Below are 24,041 nucleotides of genomic sequence, written 5' to 3'. Positions count from 1 at the left end.
CTTCTCTGAAACTCCTGACCTTTTCTGAACTACAGGATAAGTTCGCCCTCCCTGCCATAGCATTTTATCAATGGCTCCAACTCAGTTCCCTGATCAAAAATCCAAGATTCTACAAACAAAAGTTATGGGAGTTCCTACCATGATCAACTTGTTTTCCAAACTTTTGTCTTCCGGCCACATTGCATCGCAAATCTACAAGATATTTATTGATTTCCGATATAACACTCACATTCCTATACAAAATTCTTGGGAGGCAGACTTAAATTGTCGATTACACGATAGACAATGGCAGGTCATTTGGTCTAAAATTCTCAATTATCCCCTCTTGCTAATTCATTAAAATCTATGTTCTTTTTACATCACAAATCCACTTGGACTCCCCAAAAACTTCATATTGCAGGTCTATTACCATCCAATAAATGTTGGAATTGTAAAATATTGCCTGGTACACTTTTACATATGATCTTTGAATGTTCCTGCCTAAAAAATTTTTGGTCAGATGTCTGGTCCATTATACAAACAATTTTTCACTTCCATTCTGATTTCTCATCCACCATAGTCATTTTAAAATCTGAAGCTCCTTCACTCAGTCTTCCGTCATCTTATCATGACCTATTCAACACATTATTCGCCATTGCCTTACGTCTTATTCTATTTAACTGGAAATCATTTGATACTCTGAATGTATATTTTTGGTTTCAATCTGTTCTTTTACAACATAGACAAGAAATACTGATTTCTAAAACTATGCCTCTATCTACTAAAGCTCACACGAAATGGGCCATTTTTCAAGAATACTTGGACGCTACCTAATCACTTCTTTAAGATTTCTTTTTTTTTCTCCCTCTCTCTTCTTCCTCTTTCTCTCTTCTTCTCTTGTCTCCTTGACCTCTGGGGGACTTACCTCTCTACCTCCCATAGTTAATTTTGTCTTCTGTTTTTCTTCCCCTTTCCATGAAGCACCATTCCTCATCCCCTTTTTTCTTTTTTCTTCTTCTTCTTCTTCTCCTTCCTGTTTTTCCCTTTCATAGTGCTTGATTATAATACACCTAGTTAGATTCTGTATTTATATGCATTTGACCTATTTCCATGTCTGTTGTACCCTGAATATTGTATTATTGTTGATTACTGTCCTATGTTTATGATATTGATATACTTCAGTTTTTTCTCTTTTTTGTATTCTGATAAAATTTTCAATAAAATTTCTTGGAAAAAAAAAAAAAAAGAAGCTGGAGGACAAAGTTTGCAATGTACACAGATATTTCTGCTGTTTGACCCTACTAGCATAAAAAATTCAGTGAAGACTCAAATGCGCTTGTGTTGTGATTATCATTTTTCTCACCGATGTCAGAATTGACGTCAGAGGTAAGGCTTCTGGGCTGGCGGCGTGCAACTGGCCCTTCCAGGTGCCGTGCTGCTGAGCCAGGAGTCCGCCGTTCCAGATGCCGCGCTGCTGAGCCAGGAGTCTGCCCCCTCGCTGCTGCTGCTTCGGCGATGTGTCCTCACAGCAGAAGTAGTGGGAGGTAAGTAAATCCAGTGGGCAGGCAGGCTTGGGGAGGGGGGGGAAGAGGGCAGGCAGGCTTGGGGGAGGGGGGGAAGAGGACAAAGGCTGGAAGGCAGTGAGGGGAACATAGGCGGGAGGGAGGGAGGAAGGAAGGGACAATTGTTGGGCCTGAGGAAGGAAAGAAAGAAAGAAAGAAATTGGCAGACAATAAAGGTAGGAAAAATGATTTTATTTTCAATTTAATGATCAATATGTGTCAGTTTTAAGAATTTATATCTGCTGTCTATATTATGCACTATATTTGTCTATTTTTCTAGTTGTTACTGAGGTGACATTGCATATTTTAAAAAGTTATCTGCCTTTACATCTGTGCCCTGTCCGTGCCTTCCCTATGCCCTGTCCCTGCCCGTCCTGTCCTGGCCTACCACCAGAGGGGGGACAGGGTACAGAGCCTGGCAGAGAAGGGGGACAGGGTGCAGAGCTTGGCAAGGAGTGTGGGGTTGGGTGTAGAGGTCTGCATGGGAATGGGGAATGCGGGAATCTCGCGGGTCCCGCGGGAATCCCCCCTAACCCACGGGACTCCCACGGGGACCCCCCTCTAGCCAACGGGATTCCCATGGGGATGGAAGGCTTTGGAAGCAGGGTTCGTCCATATAATATAATGGACATGTTAGCCTTAGTAAAAGAGGGGGTTTATAAGTTAATTACCTGAACAGAAAACAAAAAAAGGGTTCCACCAAAGAGATTCCACAAGGAAAACAGCAGCGCAAACACAAAAGAAACTGTTGAATTGATGATCCTGTCAGAAGTATCCTGCTGCTTTTTATGGGGACGGGTGGGGATGAGATAATTCCTTGCGGGGTTGGGTGGGGATGGAGAGGATCCTGATGGGGACGGGTGGAGACGGAGAGGATCCTGGCGGGGACGGAGAGGATCCTGGTGGGGACGGGCGGGATTTCTGTCCCCGTGCAACTCTCTAGTTGGGTGCAGAGCCTGGCAGAGAGAATTTGGTTCAGAATGTTTTTTTCTTGTTTTCCTTCTCTAAATCTAGGGTGCGTCTTATGGTCAGGTGTGTTTTATGGAGCTAAAAATACGGTACTCTTTTAGGAAGGTATTAAAAACTAAATTATTTGAAAAAATGTGAGACTTGAACTTTTTAACTGTTTGTATGTTTCACTGAATGTATAGCATTCATTCTTATATAAATTTGATGGGTTTTTCAATTGTCTGTATGTATCACTGAATGTTCAGTGTTCTTTTTATGTAAACTGCTTGGAACCTATGGCAGGATGGTATATAAGAATAAAGTTTAAGTTTAACACATCTTTAATGTTCATTTTCTTTAGAACTTCCTTTATCTTCATCCAGTGCTCAAAACAAGCATTGTTAGAAGCAGTGTGTCAGATTAAAAATGGTTCCCTCATTGCAAAAGCAGGGTCCAGACATGTGGGGAGTGGCCAAGATGGTGATGGTGTGAATCTGCTGGAAGGAAGGTTGAAAATTCTGCTGGTTGTTTAGCCTTTTCTAATGCTGCTTACAAACAGGAAAGGGGGTGGTGAGGACTATTCCCTCGCCATTTCTTTTCTCTTCCCCTGTACAGCAGATGATCAACCATTTCATAATGGCAGCCCATTCATTGGTGACTGGGAGATGTTACCCCCGCTTTGAGGAAAGATAGGAACACCTTCCTCTCAAGGCTTGAGATCTCTTTGTCCCAATAGTCCTTCATGTCCAGCAAGTGTTGTGACATTGGTAGGAGAGTCACACACCCAGAAGTGCTGTGGATGGGATTCCCAGCGAGTATACTGTGTCAGTGTTTTAACTGCTGAGGATTCAGAACACAGGAGTAGAAGTTTTTACTACTCCCATGAAGGTGTCTCTGGCTACTATCTGGCAAGTCCTTCAGCATTAAAATTCTATAGTCTCCAAATCAGTTGAAAAAGGTAACAATTATGGCTAAGAAGGTAGAAAATTTGACTAAGTCTATATAATCTGTAAAAGAAGATCTTACAGGTTGGGTCAGGCAAGTACAGGAAGAAGTTCAATATCTCAAGCAATTTAAGATTTCAATGATAAAAGATAATTTGATATTGCATAAGAAATTTGAACAGAAGGAAAATTTCAATAGACATTTGAATCTGTCTATTGAACTTCCCCAAGATTTGAGGGGTGTTACCTATTGACCTCTTTAAGCAATGTTTGGTGGAAAATTTAAAAACTTCTAATTCTATACCTCCAATAAATATATTATTTACCTAATAAGAATGTAGGTCATGGAGTTGGGAGTGGGGAAAACAGAGGAAAGGCACAGATTGACTTCAATAATATATCTGCTATTTTAGAACAATCTATAGCAGATACCACAGAGAGCAACGTTATTAATATTTTCTGTCTTTGAACAAGATATGAATATGGTCTTGAGACTTTAAAAACTCTCATATCCCCTTTGGGGGGGTCAAAAAATTTGGGTTTATCTAGATGTTGAACAGACTACACAAGAATGAAGAAGAATGTTTCTATCTTTACGAAAAGAGACCATTAATATAGGAGTGAACTTTTTGTTGGCATATCCGTGCAATTGCATGGTTCAACATGCGAGTTTTAAATATGTTTTTTATTTCCCTGAACAACTGAAAAACTTTCTTGATCTAAAGAAACATATGAGAACTATGTTGGAATTAGAATGTTGATAGTATGAATGGTGTCACAGGCCTTTTCCTTTTCACATTTGATTTCTATTAATCTCCATGTTTTTTTCTTTTTGACCACTAAGGAAGGGTAAAATTTGATAATCTGATGAATTTTTTTCTTTTCATAAACATTATTTGTCTCTGGTTTTCTTATAACAAGAGTTTTGTTTTGTGAGTTGTGTTTCAAATGCTAATTTTTTTTAAAAAAAGCAGGGTCTCAAGCCCATAAATTTTCCTTTCAGAGAAGCAAGGTCTAAGTTCAAAATGGTTCCCTTGTTGCAAAAGTGGGGTTCCAAGTCTAAAAATATGGTTCCTTAAAAGGGGAGGGGCTAACGGATCGCGGATCAGCTTGTCTTTAGCTTATTTTAGATTGAGGCAGGCAGAAGAGGAGGGCTGAGGAGAGAAGCAGAAGGCAGGAAAGAGGAGACACGAGGAGGCAGAAGGGAAGGAGCAGGAGATGAGCCAGAGGGTGAGGGGCTGCGGTGTGAGTTAGCTCCGTCCACCCCTGACATCATCCGCAGCAGACCCGGAGCTCCCCCTTAAAAGAGGAGGGGCTAACGGCGCTCAGCCATTCGGCGCGCGCACCTTGAAAAGGGAAGAGTCACCACTAAGTAAGAGCAGAGGGAGATCACAGCAGGTGCAGAGGACAGTCAACCAGGCAGACCCAGCAGGTACAGAGGCACACAACCAGGCAGACACAGGGGGCACAGAGGATTCAGCAGGCACAGAGGACACACATCTAGGGGGACACTGAGAACATAACCAGGCGAACGCAGGCAGTCACAGGGGGCACAGAGGATACAGCAGGCACAGAGGACAAAGCAGACACAAAGGACACACAACCAGGCGGACACTGAGGACATAACCAGGCGAACATAGAAGACACAGCAAGCACAGTAGACATCCACAGCAGACACAGAAAACATCCACAGGAGACCTGCAAGCGGGCAGTAACGGAGGCAGCAGACAGAAGCAGGATGTTGAGCTACCTAGTTTTCTGCACCAACTGCCATATGTATGACTACCTCCCTTCTGGGAGGTGGTCTTACGTATGCGCTCGATGTGGAGAACTGGAAAGCTTGAGGAAGCAAGTCAGACTCCTGGAGAGCAGAATACTGGAACTGGAGGCACTTCATGCAGTGGAGGAGGAAGACAGAGATATAGAGATGATCAAGACGGAGCACACCATCGAGGAAGAAGTCCAGGACCTGGAGAACTTCATAGAAGAGGCATACAGGGAGGCCATGGAAAAGCACCAACTACAGTGGGACCGCCAGGATACGCCTACAGAGACTGTGGACCAGCAGACAGCCAGCCAGCAGGAGGAAATGAGGACGTAGCAGCAGGATCTGGAAGCAGCATAGGGAACCCACAAGAAGACAATCGCCAGGATGAGAGGAAATGAATAACAACAAAGGACCTACGACTGGAGAGATGGACCTACACCAGGGACACAGACCTGTGACTGGAGAAACAAGAGAAGATAGAGAGGACAGCAATCATCGTGGGGGACTCTATCATCAGGCAAGTCGACAGCCACATAGCGGGAGGAAGACTGGATCGACTGGTGACCTGTCTACCCGGAGCTAAGGTAGAAGACATAGTGAGCCGCATTGATAGGATTGTCGATAGTGTGGAAGAAGAGGACACGGCAGTGGTGATCCATGTGGGGAAGAACAACGTGAGCAACAGGAACTACAACAGAGAAGTACTGAAGGACCAGTTCCGGATGCTAGGAGAGAAGCTGAAGACCAGAACACAGAGGATAGCATTATTGGAGATCCTGCCGGTACCCAGGGCAGATGAAAAGAGACAGATGGAGCTGCAAGCAATCAACGCGTGGATGAGGCGCTGGTGTGAGGAAGAAGGATTCCACTTCATGCGCAACTGGACAGCGTTCTGGGGGAAGAACAGGCTATTTAGGAAGGACAGTCTCCAACCTCAGGTCGGGAATATAAGGTCTCTAATTACATAGTAACATAGTAGATGACGGCAGATAAATACCCGAATGGTCCATCCAGTCTGCCCAACCTGATTCAATTTAAATTTTTTTTTTTTTAAATTAAATTAAATTTTTTTTTAATTTTTCTTCTTAGCTATTTCTGGGCAAGAATCCAAAGCTTTACCCGGTACTGTGCTTGGGTTCCAACTGCCAAAATCTCTGTTAAGACTTACTCCAGCCCATCTACACCCTTCCAGCCATTGAAGCCCTCCCCTGCCCATCCTCCACCAAACGGCCATACACAGACACAGACTGTGCAAGTCTGCCCAGTAGCTGGCCTAGTTCAATATTTAATATTATTTTCTGATTCTAAATCTTCTGTGTTCATCCCACCCTTCTTTGAACTCAGTCACAGTTTTACTCTCCACCACCTCTCTCGGGAGCGCATTCCAGGCATCCACTACCCTCTCCATAAAGTAGAATTTCCTAACATTGCCCCTGAATCTACCACCCCTCAACCTCAAATTATGTCCTCTGGTTTTACCATTTTCCTTTCTCTGGAAAAGATTTTGTTCTACGTTAATACCCTTCAAGTATTTGAACGTCTGAATCATATCTCCCCTGTCTCTCATTTCCTCTAGGGTATACATATTCAGGGCTTCCAGTCTCTCCTCATACGTCTTCTGGCGCAAGCCTCCTATCATTTTCATCGCCCTCCTCTGGACCGCCTCAAGTCTTCTTACGTCTTTCGCCATATACGGTCTCCAAAACTGAACACAATACTCCAAGTGGGGCCTCACCAATGACCTGTACAGGGGCATCAACACCTTCTTCCTTCTACTGACTACGCCTCTCTTTATACAGCCCAGCATCCTTCTGGCAGCAGCCACTGCCTTGTCACACTGTTTTTTCGCCTTTAGATCTTCAGACACTATCACCCCAAGGTCCCTCTTCCCGTCCGTGCATATCAGCTTCTCTCCTCCCAGCATATACGGTTCCTTCCTATTATTAATCCTCAAATGCATTACTCTGCATTTCTTTGCATTGAATTTTAGTTGCCAGGCATTAGACCATTCCTCTAACTTTTGCAGATCCTTTTTCATATTTTCCATTCCCTCTTCGGTGTCTACTCTGTTACAAATCTTGGTATCATCTGCAAAAAGGCACACTTTTCCTTCTAACCCTTCAGCAATGTCACTCACATACATATTGAACAGGATTGGCCCCAGCACCGAACCCTGAGGGACTCCACTAGTCACCTTTCCTTCCTTCGAGCGACTTCCATTAACCACCACCCTCTGGCGTCTGTCCGACAGCCAGTTTCTGACCCAGTTCACCACTTTGGGTCCTAACTTCAGCCCTTCAAGTTTGTTCAACAGCCTCCTATGAGGAACTGTATCAAAGGCTTTGCTGAAATCCAAGTAAATTACATCTAGCATATGTCCTCGATCCAGCTCTCTGGTCACCCAATCAAAAAATTCAATCAGGTTCGTTTGGCACAATTTACCTTTTGTAAAGCCATGTTGCCTCGGACCCTGTAACCTATTAGATTCAAGGAAGTACACTATCCTTTCTTTCAGCAACACTTCCATTATTTTTCCAACAACTGAAGTGAGGCTCACCGGCCTGTAGTTTCCTGCTTCATCCCTGTGACCACTTTTATGAATAGGGACCACATCCGATCTCCTCCAATCCCCAGGAATCACTCCCGTCTCCAGAGATTTGTTGAACAAGTCTTTAATAGGACTCGCCAGAACCTCTCTGAGCTCCCTTAGTATCCTGGGAAGGATCCCTTCTGGTCCCATCGCTTTGTCCACCTTCAGTTTTTCAAGTTGCTCATAAACATCCTCCTCCGTGAACGGCGCAGAATCTACTCCATTTTCTCGTGTAACTTTGCCAGACAATCTCGGTCCTTCTCCAGGATTTTCTTCTGTGAACACAGAACAGAAGTATTTGTTTAGCACATTTGCTTTCTCCTCATCACTCTCCACATATTTGTTCCCAGCATCTTTTAGCCTAGCAATTCCATTTTTTATCTTCCTCCTTTCACTAATATATCTGAAAAAATTTTTATCTCCCTTTTTTACATTTTTAGCCATTTGTTCTTCCACCTGTGCCTTCGCCAAACGTATCTCTCTCTTGGCTTCTTTCAGTTTCACCCTGTAGTCCTTTCTGCTCTCCTCTTCTTGGGTTTTTTTATATTTCATGAACGCCAACTCTTTCGCCTTTATTTTCTCAGCCACTAGGTTGGAGAACCATATCGGCTTCCTTTTTCTCTTGTTTTTATTGATTTTCTTCACGTAAAGGTTCGTAGCCATTTTTATCGCTCCTTTCAGCTTAGACCACTGTCTTTCCACTTCTCTTATGTCCTCCCATCCTAACAGCTCTTTCTTCAGGTACTTTCCCATTGCATTAAAGTCCGTACGTTTGAAATCTAGGACTTTAAGTATCGTGCGGCCGCTCTCCACTTTAGCCGTTATATCAAACCAAACCGTTTGATGATCGCTACTACCCAGGTGAGCACCCACTCGAACATTAGAGATACTCTCTCCATTTGTGAGGACCAGATCCAATATCGCTTTTTCCCTTGTGGGTTCCGTCACCATTTGTCTGAGCAGAGCCTCTTGAAAGGCATCCACAATCTCCCTACTTCTTTCCGATTCCGCAGACGGAACATTCCAGTCCGCATCCGGCAGGTTGAAATCTCCCAACAGCAGAACCTCCTCTTTCCTTCCAAACTTTTGGATATCCACAATCAGATCCTTATCAATTTGCTGCGATTGAGTTGGAGGTCTGTAGACTACACCCACGTAGATAGAAGTTCCATCTTCTCTTTTCAGAGCAATCCATATCGCTTCTTCCTCTCCCCAGGTCCCTTGCATTTCGGTCGCTTGGATATTGATCTTTACATAGAGAGCTACTCCTCCACTTTTATGACCATCTCTGTCCTTCCTAAAAAGATTATATCCCGTTATGTTTGCATCCCATCCATGTGATTCACTGAACCATGTCTCTGTGATAGCAACAATATCTAGATCTGCCTCTAATATCAGGGCTTGCAGATCATGAACTTTGTTGCTTAGACTGCGAGCATTTGTGGTCATCGCTTTCCAGCTATTTTTCAGCGATAATCTCCTTTTTCGGTATGGATTTTTGTGTCGTTTCACTTTCCGTTGCAATACTAAGAAATGAGTTGCTGATATTGCTTATGTTGCAGCCTTTACTACTATCACATCTTTTCTTTTGCCGGGGGTTGTCTCTATAATTGTCCTTTGTACATACACCACCCCCACCTTCTAGTTTAAATGCCTAGAAAAATATTGTCTAAATTTCTCTGCAAGGTTTCTTTTTCCTGCTGTAGTAATATGTAGCCCATCAGTGCAATATAGCTTCTTGTCCTTCCATGTATTTCCCCATCCTCCTATGTACCTGAAGCCTTCTTGATGACACCAGGCTCTGAGCCATCTATTAAAGTCCTCTGTGTTTTCACTCTTTGCTCTCCCTTTCCATATGCAGGCAGTATTTCAGAAAAAACTAAAGTCTTTACAAAAGGTTTCACGCCCTCACCAAATTCCCGAAAAGCTTTCAGTGCTGCAAGTGTGGAGTTGTTGGCCAGATCATTTGTTCCCAGATGGATAACAACATCAGTGTTAAAATCCTTAGTTTCTTCCTTAATTATAGTCAGTATTTGCCTGGAACTCCTGGTAGCTGAGGATCCTGGAAGATATTTCACTATTTTGGTCTCCTCGCCCTGTGTTCCAAGGTTAATGCCTCTGATGATAGAATCCCCCAACAGTAATAGTTTTCTGTTTTTGGCTTTTTTATTTGTACTTAGGGTGCGCTTGTTCTCTTGAGTTATCTTCATTGGTTCCAATCCCACCTCCCTTCTGTTTTCCTGAGTATCGCAGTGCACTAGTGGAGCGAAGGAATTCTGTAGAGGTACTATTAGTGAAGGTGGATGGTTCTGTGTTACATGTCGCAGTCTTCCTGAGCCTACTGTGACCCATTTATTCCTGTGCTGTTTTATTCTTTGAGGTAGAGGTGGTAAGTTGGTATGATTTTGTGGAGTGATGGAAGCTGCTTTAATTGTATTCAATTCCTGTTTAAGTTTGCAGAGCTCCTCCTTAATACTGGCAAGTTGAAGACAGATGGGGCAAGCCTTAAGCCTCCAAATAGTATGTCTTGGAATTAAAGCACCACAGTGATTGCATAGAATAAAGGTCATCTTGATTTGTTGTGAAGTGACTTGATTTGAGTAGTCCTGATTATATGGGTTTCTATATATGAATAGTGGTCCCTGGGGTTGGTGGGACTATAAGTCTTACACTTATTCCTAAGAAGGGAAAGGGAAAGAGGAAATAAGATTTAACAGAGGAAAGAGAAGGGTTTATTTTTTTGTGCTTTTTTTTTTTTTTTAGTAAGAAATAGGGATGAGAAGAGAAATTAAGCAGATATAATGCTGAAAACCAGTGAAAAGAGCAGAATATGAAATGCTGAGTAACTTAGCTTTTAGAAGTTCACAGGGCAGCCTTGTTCACAGCAATGTCCCAAAGATAATGCAATTAACCTTAGAAGTAAAACAGAGCCCCTCCCTTCTCCACCTAATCAGCAGAAAACAATGGCTGAATACTAGTAAGACAGAAATATAGGCTCTATACCACCTAAAACACAGTATTTTATGCAGATGATATCTTGCTTCATTTGAGGAATCCTGAATCTACCATCCCGCATTTACTGGAATTGATTGATCGATTTGGTAAATTTTCTGGGTACAAAATAAATTGGAGCAAATCAGAGGTTCCTTAGTTAAATGTGCATTATGTAAAGGGATTATTTGATCCATTCCCATTCCTTTGGAAGGAAGAGGGAATAAAATATTTAGGTATCATGATACAAAAAACGTTGGAAGATACAATGACAGTAAATGAAAAATATTTATTGCTGAAGGTCAAAGAAATATGTGAGCACTGGAACCCATTACATCTTTCGTGGTGGGGAGAGTCCAAACTATCAAAATGATGATTTTGCCTGTTGTTTGCTACCAAATGAGTATGTTGTTGGTTTATTTTCAAGGGTCCTTTTATAAGAAATTGAATGGGATCCTTACCAAATTTGTTTGGCTGGTAAAACTGCCAGAATAGCTTTAGTATCTTTACAAAAGATACTAATTGGTGGTGGTGGGAGGGTTAAATTTCTCAAATTTCTATAGATATAATCAAACTTTGCGTCAGGGTATTGAGGACGAATCAGATGAGAATCATGAATAAGACCTGCATGAAAATGTAGGCAGAAGATGATGCAAGCATAAGACCTGCATATATTGTAGGCGAAGACCCCTGCGAAACTCCCAAAATAGTTATATTTCCAAGAGAGACATTATGCATATGAATTCAGACTTCTAAGCAGTCATTTTCCTCTCTGTCAGCAAAAGAGAGAGATTCACCTTTGCTCCAGAAACCAGCAGTCAGGTTTCCTGACTGTGGCATTATTGTTTTGGGACACGATATAATGTTCTCCTAAGAAGCACTAGCAAGGACAGTGTAACTCAGGATGGTGGGGGTCTGTTCTCCAGAGTTATTAGCCTTAATATTGGAAATGCATTTGTCAGGGAAATATAGGAAGGTCAGTTTTGGCACCAGGTGACGTCACTTTTCAGTATGGCTCCATGATAAGTGTATAGCTCATCCATCCAATACAAATGACATATGTGACAACTAGTGAGAAGTGAGTAACTAGGAGGTACCCTAGTCTACTGATATAATGTATATAAGGGACATGATGGATGGCATAAGAGAGAGAGAAGGAGAGAGAAGAGAGAGGAGTCAGACCCAAAAGAACATCAGATTGCTATTTTGTATGTATGCTATCCTTTGTAGCCAATATTCTGTACTTAGCTATTTCATGTGAGTTGCCTTATGCTTATTACTAATAAACCTATCTTATTGTAACTGTCGCTGTCACGAGGTCTTTTATTATGGGCTGATGATAAGATATCGCAGCAATCTTATCAGTATGTACTGGATTCTTCCTAAACTCATGGAGCATCTTCCTGACTGGCTTATTTTAGAATGGCAACTTATGTCCTCATTAAGATTAAGCCATATTTTAAGTATCAAGTTGCCCCGAATCTACAAGGTCAATAGTATTCTTTGTGTCACCTGGAAAACATTAAAATTCATTAATAATTTAACATCTATACCAGTACAACAATCCACGTATCAATCCTTATGGTTGAACTCCAAGATTCAAATAAGCGAGTCTAAGATCCTCTAGAAGCACTGGCTGCAGGCAGGTATACATACTAGAGAGTTGCGCGGGGACAGAAATCCCACCTGTCCCCGCCAAAGTCCCACCCGTCCCCACTCGTCCCCGTGAGGACTCCCACCCGTCCCCGCGAGGAATCCCTTCGTCCCCACCCGTCCCCGCAAGGAACCCCCTTCGTCCCCGCGAGGAATCCCCTACGTTCCCGCCCGCCCCTATAAACTTCAGAAATAGTTTTTTTTAGTTAATTATGCTACTGAATTAAAGGCTCTGGTAGAAACCCATTTAAAAATAAGCAAAAAGACTTTATTAATTTGGAAATATTAATTAGAAAGAATACATACTTTGTAAACGGGTTTCTACCAGAGCCTCTAATGTTTATAAATTTTTATCAACACAACTAATATACTACTTTATCCTGAAGCAAAAAAAAAAGAAAGAAATTTTTTTCCTACCTTTGTTGCCTGGTTTCTGCTTTCCTCATGTTCTCATTCAATTCCTTCTATCCACTGTCTCTCTTCTCTCTGCGTCTTCCATTTGCTCTGTTATTGTGCCTCTCCCTTTCTCCCATTTCCTTGGCACCCATCTTCTTCCCTCCACTCCCCCCATAGTCTGGCATCTCTGTCTTCTTCCCGACCAGCGTCTTCTCCCCACTCTCTCTTCCCCATTTCCTTTCAGCATCCTTCTCCATGTCCTGTCAGCATCTTTCTCCCCCCCTCTGTCTTCCACATGTGCTTTCAGTGTCCTTCTCCCCCCTCTGTCTTCCCCATGTCCTTTCAGCGTCCTTCTCCCCCCGTCTTCCCCATGTCCTTTCAGTGTCCTTCTCCCCCTCTGTCTTCCCCATGGGCTTTCAGCATCCTTCTCCACCCCTTTGTCTTCCCCAGTGCTTTCAGCGTCCTTCTCCCCCCTCAGTTTTACCCATTTCCCTTAAGCGTCTTTTCTTCTCCACTCCACCTTTCCTCCCTTTCTCCCTCCCTGCCCCTTACCTTTGTGGCGCTTCCCCACCCGATCGACAACAGAACAGGCCCGGCCGACAAACCTCCCTGCCCTGTAGCCGCGAATCTAAATTACCTTCTTACAGCAGCTGGAGTATTGAAGAAGGTAATTTAGATTCACGGCTACAAAGCAGGGAGGTTTGTCGGCTGGGCCTGTTGTCGGTCGGTCGGGGAAGCGCCACAAAGGTAAGGGGACCTGACCGGCTGTGCACATTCCCCCCCATGGCTGCACCTGGGGCGGACCGCCCCCCCACTTCGGTACACCACTGACGTCGGAGGAAGGGAGGGTTTTGCTTAAGCCCTCCCTCCGACGTCAGCGCTGACATCGGGGAAGACTTCCGATTGGCTATGTGTGCTGCAGCAGGGCAGGCAGGAAATGGAAGAGGAGCCTCGCAGCAGGGCAGGTAGGAAAATTAGATGAGCCTCGTATTGAACCCCGCAGGATCCCCGAGAGCACAGGGGGCATCCCCACGGGATCCCCGCGACCCTAGGGGGCATCCCCATGGGATCCCCGTGATCTGAAGGGGGAACCCACGGGATCCCCGCGGGTTCCGCAGGATTCCCATCGCCCCCGTTCCCGTGCAGCTATCTAATACGTACTTTAGATCAGTGTTTTTCAACCGCTGTTCCGCGGCACACTAGTGTGCCGCGAGATGTTGCCTGGTGTGCCGCAGGGCCGCCGGGCCCGGAGCTGACAGGGGGCCCGAGGCAGGGGCGCCAGTAGCTCGCCAAGGCAAAGTGAGTCGATCACCCAGGACTCACTTTGTCTTGGCGATCTAATCTATGGAGCCGATAAGTCTTCTTCTCCCCGACGTCAATTCTGCAGGCGGAGAGGAAGTTCGGGCCAGCCAATCGCTGCCTGGCTGGGCGGAACTTCCTCTCCGATTGCAGAATTGACGTCAGGGAGAGCATGCGTCGGCGTCGGCTTTGGGGCCTGTTATCCATTGGTGGGTCCTGTTCCCCGATGGCAGTGGCAGTGGCAGTGGCTTGGGGAACGGCAGGGAGAAAGAAAGAAAGGGGGCAGGCAGGGAAACAGAAGGAAAGAAGAGAAACAGAAAGAAAGAAAGGTCAGGGAGAGAGGAAGAAAAAGTTGGGGGAGGGAATGAGGTGTGGAGGAGAGAAAGCATACAGGCTGATAGAAGGGAAGAAAGATTGGATGCACAGTCAGAAGAAGAAACTGCAACCAGAAATCACCAGACAAGGTAGGAAAAATGATTTTATTTTAAATTTAGCAAAGTGGAGGCAGTATTACCACAGTTTTCAAAGGAATTTGCCCAAATAACTTAATAGTTAACTGGGTAAATTCCCAGAGATGAAAACTTCCCTTCACTTACTATGCACAGTTCTGAATTTATATCTGCTGTCTATATTTTACAATATGGTCACCTTTTACTAAACCGCAATAGTGGTTTTTAGCGCAGGGAGCCTATGAGCGTCAAGAGCAGCGCTGGACATTCAGCGCAGCTCCCTGCGCTAAAAACTGCTATTGTGGTTTAATAAAAAGGATGGAGGGTATATTTGTCTATTTTTGTATGCTATAAAAACCAAATACAGAGAGAGACTGAGAGCTGTTGACGAAGAGCTACGTGTGTGTCTTTCTTCGATTCCAGCCAGAATATCAGCTTTGTGTTCAGCCAAACAGGCCCAGGTTTCGCACTGAATAAAGTATTTTATAATTTTTATAATTTTTATTTCGTAATAAAGTAATTATAAAATACTTTCTTTGTGTTTATTTGATTCCTATTCAAGAGAATTACTTTATATATAGTCAATATAGGCAGAGAGTTAAATTTTTTAACATTTTCTAATGGTGGTGTGCCTCGTGATTTTTTTCATGAAACAAGTGTGCCTTTGCCCAAAAAAGGTTGAAAAACACTGCTTTAGATGATGTGTTATCAAATAGGAAAATGCTTGATTTTTCACAACTGCAACAATCATTTAAGCATATAAGTGGTTGCAGTTGAAGCAGGCCATTCAGAAGGCCTGATTGGCGGAATTTAAATAATCAGTATAGCTTGCCGGGCTATTGCTTCCAGATAGATTTCCTAGGGCATCAGGCCGCCAAATGGTATAAATTAATATTGGAATATTTGAATAAGAAACCAAAAACAAGTTTAAGGGACATTTAAAGCATTGAAACAAAGCAACCTATTTCTGCTACTCAATGGCCACAGATTTGGACTTGGAGGATAAGATGTACAGCATCAGCATCTATGAGATAAACTTGTTTTTTTCTGTTATATAGGATTTTTTTGACCCCCTGTTTGTTTGCAAAAATTAGATAGTTCAAAATCTAATAGATGCTGGCACTGTCATCTGGAAATAGGGACACTGGATCATCTGTTGTTCCCTTGATTCTCAATTTTTGGAAGTGTATATGGGGTAAAATCAATATGATATTGGAAGTTTCAATTCCTTTGTCATACGACATAGTATTATTCGGGACTCTGTTAAAACACAAGAGTCCAATTAATACAAGTAAGAATAGATTACTTTTGATTATGACAGGAGTGGCTATGCAGCTAATTACAAAAAATTGGGATAAACTAAATTATATCTTTTGGTGGGAAACCTTATGCCAAGTTTATAAATATGAGCTAATGCACTTGGAACAATTGGGTCACTATCACAAAATTAAAGAGATTTGGGGTCCATTAGCAAAGTTTGTAAAGAATTGATCTCTAGTATAAGCCTTTGATTTCCGAATGAATTTTACACACATCCAGGAAGGGTGAGAGGGGGTGATATGTAATTATATTATTATTTGGTAGATATAAGTGCTGATTATTGTATCATTTGTTCATATGTTCTATTTCACTTTATGTTTGTTTTTGAAACTAATAAAGATTTTTTTTTTTTTTTAATGGTTTCCTCATCGCAAAAGTGGGGACCTAGGTCCAAATATTGCTGCACATACTGGAAAAGCATGTTCTCAGCTTGACAAATAGCTTCTTTGCAGCATAGGAAACTGGAAAACAGGAAGAGAAGCTGCATGCTTCTTAATGGTTCAAACTCCAAACTGGCAAAAGTGTATAACATTTAATATCTGGATCTAACTTAGCTGGGAACAGTCAGCATTAATAATAATAATAATAACGGTTTATATACCGCAGGACCGTGAAGTTCTATGCGGTTTACAATGATTATAGAGAATGTTACAAATTGAATAGAATTGATATAGTTAGTGTCTATTGTTTAGCAGATCTGGAGGTCTGGTATTGAGAGAGGTATTCTGCGAATCAGTTACCTATGTACTTTAAGAACAAGTATGTTTTCATTTGTCTCCTAAATTCCCTATATGTATTGGCAACTGTAAGTAGTTGTTTCAGATTGTTGCCCCATAATGCTGCTTGGAAACAACCTGACCTACACTGGTTGAATATTTACTGGAAAATGCCCAGATAAAGTAGAAAAGAAAAATATTATTTAATTTTTTTGAAGTGAAAACATTATACAATTTTACCCTACATTACAGAGTAGGAAATTTTTAGGTAGCTTATTTACCCATGTAAATAACCATTTACCCATAAGATAGGTGAAGGACCTTTGAAAATTACTTTCTATACTAGTCTACCTCCTGCTTATTTTACTCTACAAATTAGGGCCCCCTTTTATCAAGCTGCAGTAGAGTGTTTTACCGTAGACCAGTGAGTTAAATGCTCCGACAAAGCATTTACCTTACCAGCCCATGGTAAAACACTGTACCGCGGCTTGATAAAAGGAGAACTAGTTTATTGGGGGGAATGTTTTTTTAAATGTCTTTTTTGATTTATTTTTAGGTTGTTGGCTTTGCAAACCTGACATTAATGGACCCATCTTCCAGTCTTACAAGAAATTCAGCAAGTTATATAGCTCCTTGGAGCTGCATTTTGAGATATGGTGTGTCCACTACTCTCTGGTTAGCCATTGGCTTATTTCAGGTGCTGAACTAAATTTATCTTTGTAATTTACCCTTTTGTTATAGCACAATACTTTTCTAATATGATTTATTTTATGGAAATAATTCTACAAGAGATGAACTAATAAACTAAAATATGCTTTTTTAACAGATTATATTCTTTACTGTTTTCTACGAAAGGTTTATAGAAGATAAAATAAGACAATTTGTTGACTTATGCTCTATGTGCAATGTAAGTAGTCTTTTCTTCATTTATTTAAAGTTTTCTGTTCCTTTTCTCTTTTTGTAGATTCAGTTCAATAAAAGGCTTTTTGTATGTGTTATTCTTTGTATTCCCCCCACACCTCCAACCACCTCATTTATATCTTTAAAAAAGATGGAATTTGCTCTACCAAATTTTGTAACATAAGAATTGCCATACTGGGACAGACCATCAAGCCCAGTATCCTGTTTCCTATAGTGGCCAACCCAGGTCCCAAGTATCTAGCTAGATCCCAAAGAGCAAAACATATTCTATGCTGCTTATCCTAGGAATAAGCAGTGGATTTCTCCAAGCCATCGCAATAATGGCCTACGAACTTCTCTTTTAGGAAATTATCCAAACCTTTTTTAAACCCAGCTAAGCTAATTGATTTTACCACATTCTCCGGCAAAGAATTCCAGAGTTTAATTACATGTTGTATGAAGAAATATTTTATCCAGTTTGTTTAGATCTACTACTTAGTAACTTAATTGCGTGTCCCTTAGTCCTATTATTTTTGGAAAGAGTGAACAAGCGATTCACATCTACCCTTTCCACTCCACTCACTATCTTATAGACCTCTATCATATCACTCCTAAGCCATCTCTTCTCCAAGCTGAAGAGCCCTAGTCACTTTAGCCTCTCCTCATAGGGAAGTCAACCCATCCCTTTTATCATTTTTGTCACCCTTCTCTGTACCTTTTCTAATTCTGCTATATCTTTTTTGAGATATGGCGACCAGAATTGCTCACAGTATGTCCTTGAGGGACATAAAAACAGGAGAAAATGTTGGCAGATAAAACCATAAAACCTATGCAGTTTGCCCATCCCTACCATCTACTATGTCCTCCTCTCCATTAGATTCTAAGTGTGCTTTTGGTGATATCACCTGGCTGAATGGCTGGTTAGAGCCTGAGTGCCGACTTGAGCAAGCTGAAAAACCCCTTAAAAAAGCTAATAATCTGCTTTTCCAGCATATATTGCTGAGTGCCGAGTGTTTATTGTCTATTGAGCACAATTATGCCAGCGACAAAGAAGCATGCTGATCCTAAATCTTTACATCGAGACACAGAGAAAAATTCCTTGCGCCACATGGGAGAGGCCTCAGAGGTGGAGGCACGCGACTCGAGGGAGAGCGTCTCTGAGTCTGATTCAGTGCAGGATGGGATCCAAGGCTCTCCTACTTCAAAGTCTTCAGCTTCAGTTACTAAAGCGGATCTTCAGCAATGGGTAGCTAAAATTAAAAAGGAAATGGATGTTAAAGGGAAAATCAAGGACACTGTGTGAGAGATTCAGCAAGATCTGGTGGATTTGGTGCATTGTGTAGAGGGCAGCAAACAGAGGATCGGGGAAGATTTAGTGCAAAAGCTGAAAACTTTGAATAGTGACACACAGCGAGATTGGATGGATTGTATTTCCAGGGTTGAAGATCTAGAGCAGTGGTTCCCAACCCTGTCCTGGAGGAACACCAGGCCAATTGGGTTTTCAGGCTAGCCCTAATGAATATGCATGAAGCAAATTTGCATGCCTATCACTTCCATCATATACAAATCTCTCTCATGCATATTCATTAGGGCTAGCCTGAAAACCCGATTGGCCTGGTGTTCCTCCAGGACAGGGTTGGGAATCACTGATCTAGAGAACAGATCTCAACGTAATAATAGGCTGAGGGGCATTCCGGATATTGATGATTACAAGGACACGGAGCAGGTGGTGAAAGACATTTTTGTTTATGTTCTTGGGGCGGTAGAGGATGGAACGCAAGATCAGCTGGTCCCACCTAAGATTGATCGAGCTCATAGGGCTTTGGGTCCGCAGCATGGTGATCTTCCTAAGGACAAAATAGCCTGCTTACATAACTTTCAGGAGAGGGAGTGGCTGCTCAGCAAAGCACATGAGATGGGGACTTAATTGGAAAAACTGCAAGGTTGAGATATGGACGATAAATCCTGAAATAACACTGCAACGGAGGAGAGAGTTTCGTCATCACAGTTTTGAAGCAAAAAAGCCATACGATATAGATGGCTGTTTCCCTTTGGCTTGCTCCTTACTATAAATGGGATACATAAGAAGGTAACTACAGTGCATGAAGCCTGGGGTTTGCTGAAAAAGGAAGAGGTGTCAACCCTGGCAAGCGAAGAGTCTCGTTGGTCAACAGCCTTAAAACTGAATAAATTTTGCTGGCAGGCCATTTCACAGTGGCCAAGGAAATCTGGAGCCTGGAGCTGGACAGAACAGCAGCAGGATTCGGAGGGTGGTCCTGCTATGGTGGACACCTGAAGGGACTTTAGTGCTAACTTGTGATTGTTATTGCTTCCTTTATTGTGGATGGGGGCCAATTAGTGTGGGCTTGTTTGAGTGTGGTTGTCTGGAGATAGTATGCTTGTGGGGAATTTAAGGAAGAACATGGAGGGTGGTATGGTTTGCTGGTGTGAATGTGCTTGAGGGTTTAAAAAAAAAATTTAATTTGATGTATAAGATGGGGTTGATTTTCTCTGCCTGGATAGGAGCTTGGGGGGGGGGGGGGAGGTAAAATTCAGGCAGTGGCTATAGAGAATATTACTTGGTCTGACTATGCATTGGTCTGGGTGAATCTTCTATGGGGACTCCCAAGGCATGGTTTTCGATAATGGAGACTTGATGATAGTCTTTTGATGGACCCCCTTATTGTACACAAAACTGAAGCCTCTATTTTAGACTTTTTGGGGCATAATAGTGTGGATGCCTGCTCTCCCATAACCATTTGAGAGAATTTAAAAACGGTTCTTAGAGGCGAACTTATTTCTATTGCAGCCCATAAAAAGGAGTAGGGAGCCTAAGGAGCTCTCCCAGCCATGCACCTCCCTTCCCCACAGTGTGAGAGATCCCCACTCTCTCCTGCTGGTAAGTGAACTCCCCTTGCCATAGAACACCTCCCCCGCCCCTCCCCCTTACCTCCAAATAGATGTACAGAGGGACGCTGATTCCCACCTGCCAGTTGGACTGCGTTATCAAAAATGGGCCTTCCCCTCCCTGGTGCATCTTGGGATGCATTGGGGAGGGGCCTTAGGCTCTGATGGGCCCAAGTTGTTTAAGGCCCCTCCCATGGGGCCTTATACAATCTGGGCAAGAGCTTCATGCTCCTCCCCAGATGCACCGGGAAGGGGCCTAAGGCTCTGATTGGCCCGGATGCCTAAGGCCCTTCCTATTGGGTGTACAGGCCAATCAGAGCCTTAGGCCTCTTTCCAGTGCAGGTTGTATAAGGCCCCTCCCATTTTCGATAATGCAGGCCAGCTGGGAGGAGAGAGTCTGCTCCCCTCCGTGCATTTATTTAGAAATAAGGTGAGAGGGCTTTGGAGGCTGGGGGGAGGTGTTCTATGGCATAGCGGAAGAGAGTGGGCATTTGCTAGCGGAAGAGAGTGGGCATCTCTCCCACTGCAGGGGGGGAGGGTGTACGGCCGAGATTTCTTGGCAGCAGGAGAGAGTGGGCATCTCTCCCGCTGTAGGGGGGAGTGTTGGTTGGCAGTGGGAGAGAATCGGTATCTCTCCAGCTGCTGGGGGGGTTGTTGGTTAACAGGGGAGATCTGTTCCATCTCTCCTACTGTTGTGTTGTTTTTTTTTTTTTGGGGGGGGGTCTTTGCGTGTTTTTACTATGCATGTGTCCATCGCTATCACCAGCGTAGGGCACATGCAAATGTAGCGAATCTTTGTTGCTGTCCACCAACCTCATATGCATGCACAATTTTTTTGAGAATGTCTCACTTTTTCAATTTGCTATCAAAATGGCTGCGTTAGCAGACTGTCACTTTTTAACGTGGGTTTTTGAAAATCCTGGCCTCAGTTCCTTGGTTGCCCCCTTGTTGACTCATTTGTTTAATTCTTTGCAGGATGGGGTGCAGATATCTTATTTTATGAGATTGTCTGGGATCACCATTCTACCGAAGCCTGGGAAGGACGCCACCCACTGTGGCAGCTATAGGTCTATTTCTCTGCGTGTTTTGGCTGACAGGTTATTTGAGTGTATGCCTTCCCTGGTTCACCTGGACCAGGTGGATTTTATAGGGGGTGGCAGGCTGCTGATGGTATTCGGCATGTGCTGAACTTGGTGTGAGGTGCTTGGCAAGAGAGGCGCCCTGGGTGGTGGTTGCGGTAGACGCTGAAAAAACATTTGAACTTGTTGATTGGAGGTTTATGATCAGTGTTCTTCGCCATTTGGGGTTGAGGGGAACATTTTATTTAATGGATTCACTCTTTGTATAACAACCCTTTGGCTTGTGCCAAGGTCAATGGGGTGTATTCATGGTTTATGGTTCATTTAGTTATATCCCCCCCTTTATCAAGGTGGGTTACAATACCACATTCACAATAAGCATCACAGTCATAAGACACACCTGTATAAATTTCATCAACATATTATACAAATTATACCAAGTAAAAATGCTCAGCACAAAAAAAATATCTCTTCAATAGCCGCTTAAAAACAATCATATCATTTTGCTTTCTAATATACAATGGAATAACATTCTATGCTTCTGGACCAGCACAAGAAAAAGCTCCCATTCTTGTGACTTTCAACCCTGCCTGCTATATAGTAGGAACATATAACTCTCCAGCTTGAGTAGAACGTAAACTATGTGATGGTACATGCTCAGATATACAGTTGATCAAATATCTCGGAGTCATTCCATGAAGGCAAAGGTAAGTTAGCTACAGCAGTTTATACTGTACTCTAAAATCATTTTTTGAGTTGAAATGGGGGACCAGGCAGGGGTGCCCTCTCTCCCCACTCCTGTTCGCATTAGTTATTGAGCCATTAGCACAGAGCATCCATCGGGCGAGCATTGTTCGAGGATTCACTGTTAATGGAGTGGAATATAAGCTGTCTCTATTTGCCAATGATATTTTAGCTATTGTAGAAGGTTCGGAATCTTCCTTGATGGAATTGCAGAGGCAAATGAGCTTTTATAGCAATCCTTTGGGGTTCAGGGCAAATCTTTCTAAAACAGAACTCTTGAATTTATAGGCTCCTGAATTGGAAGTCCTAGTCTTGCAGAAAAAATTCCTTTTTACTTTTGATGCACTCTCTGGATTTTCTTCCGGGTAAGGGGAGGGGTCTATTTAAGAGATGGGAATGAATGGGCTTACAATATTTTGAGCAATTTTTGAATGAGGATAGGATTAGAGAGTGTGCTGAGGTACGTGAGCAGGTCCAGTTAATTTTGGGTGATCTTTTTCCCTATATGCTAGTTAAGGATTTTCTGCAGCGCAATAGGCAGAATTTGTTCCCCTCTTTTCTGAGATCTCAGTTTGAGAACCTTTTGGGGGAACCGGTGTGCAGGGGTTGCATTTATAAATTATATAAGATGGTGCACAGGGCCCCTACAAGGAAAACATCCTATATGCTGGCATGGGAGGTGGATTTGAATAGGTCTCTTACAGTGCAGGAATAGGTTGGCATTCCCCATCATCTTCATCATATTGCCTATGCTCCCTTGTTAGTGGAAAATGGCATTAAGTTGTTGGTCCAATGGCATTTATCACCAGTTTTACGCAGTAAAATTTCCCACACCACATTTGACCGATGCTGGAGAGGGTGTGGGGCACGGGGCACTTTTTTTCATATGTGGTGGGAGTGTTCAGTGTTGGATGCTTATTGGGAACAAGTGGTTTTGTATGTCAGCTGGTACATTTTTCCCTGCCTCCTAAAGCCATGAGAGCTCTTTTGGGTGAGCGGGTGGAAGCCTTGACTGATGATCAAGATAAACTTCTTATGCTGGCTTTTGTAGTCACTAGGTTGGTAGTCGCACAGCATTGGCAGTCTGTGCCTCTTACTCTGGCACATATGAGGGAACGTTTAGGGTGGGTCTGTACTCGTTATCGCCTCTCAGCTCTCCTAGTCTGAAAATGGCAATAGTTTTTGTGGCTATTTGGATACTTACTTGAGCTGGAAAGCCTAATAAGACACCATTTTAGACTGCTCTGTTTTGGATGCTATCTGTCGAATGCTTTGATTTAAATGCTTTTTATGGACAGGTTTTTTTTTTTTTTTGGTGATTTCTATTTTGACACATTTGTACTTATTCTTGAGTTTATTGTTCGGGTTGGAGGGGATTGACAGGGGGGAAGGGGGGCTTCACTCTTTTTTTGTGAGGCTTGAGGGGAAGAGTTGTTTTTCTCTATGCATATGTGTATTCAACTTGTATTTATGACTCTTATTTATTGTATATTTTGTTGTTGAAAAATAAACAATCATAATTATCATGTCCCATGTTTTATTGAATGCAGATATGGTCTTTATCCCAGGACAAGCAGGCAGCATATTCTCATATGTGGGTGACGTCATCCACGGAGCCCGATATGGACAGTGTTAAAAGTGAACTGTCACTTTAAGTTTTAAGAAACTTTGTGACTGCCTGCAAAGCGCATGTGTGAGTGCCCGACATAGGCTCGCAGTTCCTCAGTTCTTCGTTCTCTGTGGAGTAATGAAGTGTATTTTTCTGGACTTTGTCCAGTCAGCGTTGCCTTCAACCC

The 24,041-nt window shown here is 42.8% G+C and overlaps 1 protein-coding gene across 1 annotated transcript in view; it reads left to right on the top strand.

Annotated features, from left to right (window-relative positions):
* Positions 1-24,041, top strand: part of TMEM67 (transmembrane protein 67) — a 959,807-nt gene that overhangs the window by 801,343 nt on the left and 134,423 nt on the right. Inside the window, exons 26-27 of the mRNA XM_033932787.1 lie at positions 17,172-17,312; positions 17,442-17,522. Coding sequence (XP_033788678.1) covers positions 17,172-17,312; positions 17,442-17,522 — 222 coding nt within the window. The remainder of the gene's footprint in view (positions 1-17,171; positions 17,313-17,441; positions 17,523-24,041) is intronic.

Source organism: Geotrypetes seraphini, chromosome 2 (genome assembly GCF_902459505.1).
Source record: "Geotrypetes seraphini chromosome 2, aGeoSer1.1, whole genome shotgun sequence".
In the NCBI taxonomy this organism is placed as follows: Eukaryota; Metazoa; Chordata; class Amphibia; order Gymnophiona; family Dermophiidae; genus Geotrypetes; species Geotrypetes seraphini.
The sequence above is the reverse complement of the archived record's forward strand: the minus strand, read 5'-3'. Positions and strand labels throughout refer to the sequence as shown.